The sequence below is a fragment of the Thalia democratica genome, chromosome 2 (genome assembly GCF_965202585.1).
Source record: "Thalia democratica chromosome 2, ktThaDemo2.hap1.1, whole genome shotgun sequence".
Classification (NCBI taxonomy): Eukaryota; Metazoa; Chordata; class Thaliacea; order Salpida; family Salpidae; genus Thalia; species Thalia democratica.
Genome location: NC_139166.1, coordinates 53272976 through 53282422, shown reverse-complemented (window position 1 = coordinate 53282422; position 9447 = coordinate 53272976). Strand labels below are relative to the sequence as shown.

General features: G+C 27.5%; 2 protein-coding genes across 2 annotated transcripts; both read left to right on the top strand.

The window, feature by feature from the left end:
• Window positions 1-4104: 4104 nt before the first annotated feature.
• On the top strand, window positions 4105-5055 carry LOC145828708 (histidine protein methyltransferase 1 homolog). The gene has a single exon (XM_082936464.1). It carries the CDS (start codon window positions 4105-4107, stop codon window positions 5026-5028), a length of 924 nt encoding a protein of 307 aa, XP_082792590.1. The 3' UTR covers window positions 5029-5055.
• A 767-nt stretch (window positions 5056-5822) lies between these two features.
• LOC145829342 (carbohydrate deacetylase-like) lies at window positions 5823-7809 on the top strand. The gene has a single exon (XM_082937108.1). The coding sequence runs from the start codon at window positions 5852-5854 to the stop codon at window positions 6731-6733; it is 882 nt and encodes a 293-aa protein (XP_082793234.1). The 5' UTR covers window positions 5823-5851; the 3' UTR covers window positions 6734-7809.
• The last annotated feature ends 1638 nt before the right edge of the window (window positions 7810-9447 follow it).

Sequence of the window (9447 nt, the reverse complement as noted above, 5' to 3'; positions counted from 1 at the left end):
GTTTTATAAGTTGTTGCTCTGTTTTATTAATATTTTTTTTTTAGTTGCATTGTAATTAGAAGTACTTATGTGTTGTTAATTACTCTTTGCTTTATTATTAATTAGGTTGATTGCATTTTCAATATATAAGTTAGATTTGAAATTTTATTTTTATTGCTTAGTATACAACTGATGAAAGAAGCATGAAATGTATATGGTTCTGAAAAGTTGAGTCTTATTTATATTGTTTGAAAGAATATGATATATTTTCAGTTTGATAATGGTGCAACATCATCCTAGGTAATTACCCTTATTTTTAATTTAAACTATTCTCAGAAGCTAGATATTAATATTGATAAGTTTTATTAGTTCTAAAGAATGCTAGCTTTTAATAAAAAAATTATAAAAATTTATTTATTATTAAGTACATTTGTTATAGTTTGTATCAGTGGCGACACCTTATGCTTTTAGTAGTTAATAAGTACCAAAAAAATTATAAGCTTGAAACATAATGTCTTAATCCTCAGGATCATTTTTAAAATAAATGAATTGTGTTAAACATAGTTCAGGGTTTCCAGTTTCCTGGTTTCCACTGGATGATTTCAATTATGATATAAAAAAGTTTAGACTTTCCTGAAAAAAAAAATTAAAAACACTAGATTTCACTTAGTTTTACTTTTTGTTGCTGAACCAGTTTTAAATCACAAGTATAACGTTATGATGATTTTTTATTAACTTTTAATTGACTAAATATAACATTCAGGCTTGTTTAAGCATTAAAAAAGCTTATATTATCTAGTTTTATTATATTGGTTTGAAATGATGCTGCTCCTGCAGTTAGATTATTAGTATATATAGCTAACAAGTTTCATTTTTTTATTATTTAAATCTATAATTAATAAAATTAAATAAAATTAACTAAACATTTATTGAAAGTGAGTGAAAGATGTTAATGAACACTAAGTGTCTTGTTATGTTTTTTAACTTTTTAAAGTCTGCACAATGAATAAGTAAAGGAAGTGTCCTGTGCACACAACATTGTTAAATAAATACATTTGTATAAAAGTATAGTTTGTGTAGTGATAACTTTATCAAATGTAAAAATATAAGGAAAATAAATTCAAATAAAAAAGATGATTTTAAAACATCATTTTTTTGGAATATTAGTGGGAACCCTATGTAAATTAATATTCAATGTAAATTAAAAGTGGGTAAAATATCTTAAATCAGTTGTTGTTTAACTCTTTAAATTATTTTCACATCGGATAAATACAGTAAGAGTCCTGTACACACCGTGTTGTTAAATAAATACATTTAATACAAAAATATATACTAGGTAGTGATAAGTTTAATTAATATAAAAATAATAATGATAATAAAATCAGAGATTTTTTTTCTACCTTGAAATATTTTTTTGAAAGTTGAGTGAGAACAACAACATTTCAAAAAAGAATAAAGGTAGAATAACAATCTATCAAATGAATACTAAAATAATATTACATAAGTACAGCACAGTGAACTGGTAGAAAGAAATAAATTTTTGCTGTAACTTGAACATTAAAATAAATTGTATATTTATATGTGTGTAGTTAGTTTCTTTTTTGGAACTATTATGTTTTTTACTGAAAATATTTTAAAAGTTATTCAAATTTAATATCTCCAGTTTATTTATATTTACTTTAAAAATACTAATTGTGTGAAAGTTGCTTTAAAGTTGTGTCAAAACTAAGGCCTGCATCAAATGCACAAAAATACTTTAATATGACTAACATTTACCATTTTTATTTTATAAACAATAAACTTCACTGCACGACCAACAACAACAGCATCTGAGAAAACCTAGATTTGGTTTCGTCCTTTTTAGGACTCATCAAAAAGATGCTGATATTGTTGGTGTGCGGTGAAGTTCATTGTTTATTATTGATTGCAAAAAAACATCTCAACTTTGTTGATTATTGGCCGAAATAAATACTGACTAAACCTATTTTTATTTGAAATGATGTAGTTTTTTTGATAAATAACATACATTTATATAAAATACTAGAACATATTTTTTTTAATTTCTTTCTTTTTTTTAAAACTCAAGGGTGGTTTTAGTGCATTTTTTGTTTGTTTCATTAAAAGAATAACTATTAAAAATAACTTTAAACATGTCTTTGACTTTGTTTAAATACAAAAACACAAAATGAAATACATAAATGCACAGTAGCACAAATCAGAATTTATTAAAATGTTGTTTGATTATATTCTATTAAGTTTGTTTGTTCAAATGTCAAAGTTCTTTAAAAATGTTTTCTAGTTACAAACTTTCCTTTTTTTTTTAATTTTGTCAAATAAGATCAACATGTAACATAAAGTTCATACTCTATGTATGCCACTACTTTAATTTTTAAGTGTTAACTCAGCTTACAAACATATATAAAATGTTTATCTATGTTAACAATATTAGGCATGTTAAACTAAAGGTTTTCCTTTTCTTTTCTAATGAAAGTGTACGACTCGAGACAAAATATGGTTTTAATCATTTGAAATAATAGTAGAAATATCAATAAATTATGTACTCAACAAAAACATTAGCGAAAGTCTACAGAACCAAAGCCTGGTTGTTCATATGTCGTGAGACATGCTCAAGTTTTACAAGGTTAGATCATGTCCAATTCGATCATCAGACCACAAACTTGTGGTCTGATGATCGAATTGGTATCATTTAACCTTGTAAATTATGTATTTTGAAACCTGGCTAAAGTGTGTAACTTGCAGTTTAAGACATACTTTACCTTTTTCACAACAAATAAAAACTTGTATCAATTTTGAAAAAGTTTCAGTTGACAAATGTCATTTAAAAAAAATGTTTTGAAAAACCCCTTTAAAAGTCAAATTTCAATTGAATGATATTTAAACAAGCATTAATGTAAAATAAATCAAGAACACTTATTAAGTTATCTTTTTAAAGATCAACTTATTTGATTTGCAGAAAAAATTTGTAAGCCTGTGAATATGCCTATCTTATGGAGTAAAATTTCCCACATGCATATCTTATGGAGTTAAATATTAGTGTTAACATGCCCATTATAAAGAAAAAAGGAAAAATGCTATAAGTCTTTTATACATGTGAATATACTTTTTGGCCTTCTTTGTTTAATAATTAGAAATAAAGACTTTGTTGATAATAAAATTATGAATAGAATTGTAGTAAGCAGAAAAAAAAATTCCACACTTATTAAGCTAAATTTAAGGTACAATTCTTTTTGGGGCAGCAGTTTGAGGTTGCCAATACCTGAATTATACTATGTTACACCTGAATTATTACTCTGTTAAAAAATCTGAAGTTTAATTTTAACTTTTAATAATACTAAGTAAAAGCTGTTTTACTGATCTCAATAACCTTAGATTTTAATCAAAGAGAACATCAGTCTACAGATCTTAAGCCTGCTGAGTATTTGAAGAATTAGTAGCTTTGACATTATAGTTGTTTTATTTTTATAAGTAGCATAAGACATGAAATTGTGCAGTTGAAGTTAACTTAAAGTACTAATTATAAATTATTAAGCTCAAACATGTCTATCACTAATACACATTTTAAAACTAGATCAAAAACATTAGATAGCACAAAATATTATTTAAATAATTTTAATATACTTAAACCATCATTTATTGTCTTCAACTATAACTAGAAAAAGTGGATATTGTACTTAGTAAGAATGAGTTCTTTCTGAAAAAACCTTTGAGCAAATTGTACTACAACCATAAACAACAGTCCACACGAACCAGTTTTTTCATGATTTTTTTTTTATGGTTGTTTAGTCTATTGCTTAATTTATGATGAAAAAAATGTCTTAGTTTTGCCTAATATAACCAAAATATTGCTTCTAGTTTTAGTTTTTGTAAAACTGCTATTCAACTTTAAGTTTATAAATAGTGAACTTTTAATAAAAGTACTATAATTCTGTTAATATATAAATATTATTTTATTCTAAAAATCTAGTTTTATTGACTTTTCTGAATAAAAAATTAATTAAAAAAATAGTTCTAATAAAATAATTAAAAATGTCAATGTTATCAACCCTTTGCACTGAAAAATATAACAGTATTTGATGTTTTATGTTTCAGATTTGTCAATTAAATATGAGTTTCAGTTTTGACTTTAGTTCCGATGATGATGATAAGAATGATGAGCCTCAATTTAAAATGCCCAAATTAATGAGTGATTACCAAAAGGAAAGTTCAAAGTTATCCAACAAGGTCAAGCTACAGCCTTTTCATGAGCTGAGCTACAAAGAAGTGGCTAAAAAGTGGACAGTTCAAGAAAACAGCCAGGAAGATGAAATATACTTTATCGATCAGTTTGACTTGACCGGTTCAGTACCATCAATAAAATATGTTCAAAAGCAATGTTTGAAAGACTTTGATCACAAGGTCGAAAAATATGATGTCATAAAAGGTGTCAATGAAGGCGGAGCTAAAATTTGGGAGTGCTCGATAGATCTGATGGAGTACATGCAAGAAACTGGTGCGTTCAAAGACAAGCTTGTGATGGAGCTCGGTTGCGGCATTGGAATGCCCGGGTTGTTGGCTTATAAGATGGGCGCAAAATCTGTGCATTTTCAAGATTACAACACTGAAGTGCTAGTTGATCACACTGTTCCATCCACAATTTTACTGATGCCAGAAACTTCTGATTTAGATAATTTGACAGGTGATAGATTTAACGAAGTTTCACATGCAAATTGTTTAGATAAAGTTTTCAAGTTCTTTTCTGGAGACTGGTCATTTTTTATTGAATCATTAAAAACAAAGTATGACGTTATTTTGACAAGTGAAACCATTTATGAAGAGGGAAATTACAAAAGTCTTCATGACATTCTAAAGCATCTTTTAGCTGATGATGGGTTTGTTTTGTTAGCAGCCAAGTCCTACTATTTTGGAGTAGGTGGAAATGTTCAGTTGTGGATAGATTATGTTGAAGAGCGAAAATGTTTTAAAATTGCTGAAGTAAAATCTATTGGAGACAACTTACCAAGAAAAATTTTGAAAATGACTCTTGCTTGAGAATTATTATATCCACTATTTAGAGAATTTAATACATGAGCTAGTTGATACCATTTTATATGGATGGAATATTTTTGTCTCTTGTTTAGGATACTTGTCTAATTTTTAATTTAGGTAATCTTTGGATAGTTTAAATTAGTAAATACATCTTTTTTTACTATATACTATATATTTAGTTAGTTTTACTGAATTAACTAAATTATTTTACTTTAAAAAAAGTTATAACAATAGTTTATTAAAAAAAATTAAGGTCATAAAGTAGATCATTTAATGGTATATAATATTTTTGTAAATGTTTTAATGTTAAAAAACACTATTTAACTTTTAGTTATTTTATTTAGTTAAGATTAAAATGTACATACTAGGAGTGAAAAAAAACTAATAACAGACAGTTATTTCTAATAGTACTTTTTTATTATTAAAACTTGATTTGTTATTGTTATTTAAAGTTCATAAATAAACTTAATTCATTTGTCTTTAATAAATATGTCATATGATATGTTTTAATAATATGAAATTAAAGTGTTTTGATGTTGTGTTAAAACTGCACTTAGATAATAGTTATTTTTTATTTAGGAAAAATTCTAGATATTACGTATTAGATATTTTCTAAAAAATTATTTTTCTTCTTATAGTGTTTAGCTATCATTATGTTTTGGGTTACAAACTAAACTTTTTATTGTTGATTAACATTTTTTATACAGAAGCTAACTGTTTTTAAGTATATATGAAATAGAATGGAGTTTTTAACTTCTCTAGAAAATTGAAAAAAATATTTTGAACACTTTTTCTAGAAATATTAATTTTTTTTTTAACCTCATTGATGTACAAGAGATCGCCAAACAATGATCCCGAATGCAAAACACTCACCATTGTAGCCGACGACTTCGGTTATGGACTGCTGCGAAACGAGGGCATCCTTGAGTGCCTCCAAGCGTCCGCGGTCTCTTGTACGTCGGTCCTCGTCAACTGCAAGCAGACAGAATCAGGAGTCAAGCTGCTCAAGCGAAACGGATTGTCGGGAAACTCCGGGCTCCACTTCAACATCACTGAGGGAGCGCCGATCTGCGACCCTAAAATTATCAAGTCACTGGTCAGCAGTGACGGGAAGTTTCTAGGGAAGGAAACTTTTTGGGGAAGCCGCAACATCGAAGAAGGGCACGTCGAAATGGAGCTGATCGCGCAGATTAGGAGGTTCGAGCAGCTTTTTGGCTTTCTTCCGTTCCGGGTGGACGGCCACCAGCACGTGCACGTTCACCCGAAAGTCGTCAACATTTTCGCGACCGTCCTGCGAAACTTCCAGATCCTGCAGACGCGCGTGCCGTCGGAGCACGACCTCAAGTGTTCCCATTCTCTGGAGCGCAACAATTTCCACGAGAAGATCCACAACCTCGCGTTGAAGTCAAAGATGGTTTTCGACAAGAGCGGCGTCAGGTACGCGCAGGTTTTCATCGGGATGAACTTTATGGGTCGGATGATGAGCGCAGAGGGGTTGATTCGCACGTTAGGGGAAATTTTCACGACAAATCAAACCTGTGAGCTGATGGTGCATCCGGGCGGGAAGAGTTGCTGCGTTACGGACGGGTTCGAAGGAGATGATTTCTGCGACGAGTTCTCAATGTCGGCAGATCGGGTGCATGAGATGGCGGTTCTGCTGGACGAGAGGCTGAGAGAATTTTACGAAAAAATCAACATTAAAGTGTGATGCCTCAGTAGTTAGTTTAGATTGGATGTAAGTTATTTTAACCTACTTTTTTTAATGAAGTATTAACATTTTAAATGAATATATATTAAGTGTTGTACCTCAAATTGTTTAGAAAGTAATTGATCATTTTTCGACTGCAGTTGTAGCTCTAAGTTATTTTAGTTCACTGTAATGTTAGTTTTTTTAAATAAGTTTTAACATCTGACGATTGAATTTCTTTTAAGTATAAATGTAACTTGATCAAACTTGAAGTTAATTAATTCGACAAAAAAAGAATCTGTCATTTTGAATGCTTACTTAAAAAAATAATTTATAAGTACTTAAACTGTAAGAAATATGCTTTTGTAATTAAACTTAATCAAAGTTAGTTATAATTTTTATGCTGATCACTTTATAGCTTAATTTACATATTGAAACACATGATTTCAGTCATCGTAGTTTCTACAAGCTCTAATTTAATTGACCCTATTAACCTGTGATAGATGTAATTACTTTTAGCTCTTCCATACTTCAAAAAGCTTTAAAACAACTTAATCAGTTTATAGTCAATAAAAATAAGTATGAAGAGCTCCTGGCACTTATATGTTTAAACGTACCAGTTATTGTAGGCACTACTAGCTTAGTTAAACAATTCTTTACATTGTTTCAAACTTTTTTGAGACCATAATATTATAAACATCACGTTGTTCATTAAGATTACTAATATAAAAAAAAAAGTTTAAATTAATAGCTTTTGCTTAATACAATTTTATTTTTGTGTTACCTTTAGGTGAATATTTGCTCTTTAATCTTTTTTAGCTTTATTATATAAATGTTAGCTTTGAATTTATATCCAATTACCTTAATTAAGCTAGTGCCTTCGTAGTTTCTTCCGTCCTTATTAGTGTTTTAAATTAGCTGGAATTATCTACTGTCAAAATTAGAACTATATTTTTTTGCAATATTTCTAGACATATTGAATTTCAATCCATCCAAATTAGTTTGAAGTAAAACTTCATAGCCATTTGTTTTTATTGTATTTAAACATAAGTTTTAAATCATTTGTTGAAGCGGTTTTTTTTTAACTTTGATATATCATTGAACCTTATAAAAGTACCTGCTTTTTGATAAAGAGTTTTTAGCTGCAACAAAAAAAAAATTAAGCTGTAACAAATATATAAGAAACAGTTTTTTCATAACTGAAAGCAATAATTAGCTACCAAATTGTGCTATTAAAAATGATTTTTAAAATAAACTGTATTTCGTTACAAATTTTATAGTTTGTTGTTTATTTTCAAAATATACTAATTATACATATCTGTTTACACATCAAAGCCAAGTAGTAACATTTTATTACTTAACTTTTAAATAATACTTTAATGGCTTTTCCCATGCTGATAATAGATTATTCAAACTGTAACATGTTTGAAACATAATTTATTTGAAATAAAATAAATTTAACTGTTGGTTTTTTTTTAGTTAACTTGATTAGATAAACTTTTGCCTCATAAAAGATTTCTTTTACCATTTTATTTCACCAATGATAATTATTAGTTAATAAATTATTTCTTTTTTGTTAAAACTTAAAACAAAAGCACTAGATACAATATTTTAATATATTTTTACAAAATGTTACTTATACTACTGTACAAAAAAATGTTTTTTTATACTTTCCTTAGTTAATTTGATTCGTTTTAAAACATTTGTTCCCAGTACTTCTATAAAAAACTAAATAGTATAAAGTGTTAGAACATTTTATACTGTATTTAACAAAGTAAATAATCCCACTTAAACAGATAATCTACATCATTTTCCTTCTAACACACTTTTTACTACACCGGGTTAATAAAAATCGTTAACACATTGTGTAACCTTTGGTCGCTATCAAGTCATCAAATAATAATTAATTAAACCTTTTGTTTAACGATCAATTTTTTTAACAGTCTAATTTATTCATAAAATTTTTTTTAACTAACCGTAATAAATTTTTATGTAAGTAGAACAAACTTTTAACATCAAGTATTTGTTAACAAGGAAGTTAAAGAGATTCTTAATATTAAAAAACGTTTTTTGTGAAGAACACTTTGATTGATTAAGTCAGGGGTCGGCAGGCAGTTGGTGGTCGCGGGCCAAATTTCAAGTTTACAAAGTCTTCGCGGGCCGCAGTTTTAGTTTTAGTGACGTTTGAATAATCTTTTAGTTTTAGTCACACTAGAGAAAAGTTTTAGCTATACATAGTTTGACTATTTAAATTAAATTAAATAAAAATAGAATAAAATTAACATTGACTAATAAACTATGTACTTTCATAAGCACTTACTAAGTTAAATTTAATACTTTTGTAATTTTACATACAATTTAACTCTCTATAAAAACCAAACTTGAAAGACAATTTATTAGTTACTTTTATATATTTGTTATATTACCAACCCCTTTTTTCATATTTCTAAAAATATTAACTTCAAATAAAAGCTTTTGCGTGTTAAATAGTTTACATTCATTAAAAAATTTAGTAATTAGTTATTTAATAAAATTAATATTTGTTTGTATTATAGAAAACTAGAACAAATTCTTTAACATAATTAATTCAGAATACTTAAATAAAATATCTTATTAGTAACTAGTCTTTTATATGGTTGTCACTTAAAAAGCAAAAATGTCTGAGTTGTATCAAACCAGCCTAAGTTCATTAAAAGTTTAAAAAGCTAGTAAATCGTTGTAAATCAAGCTTAAGT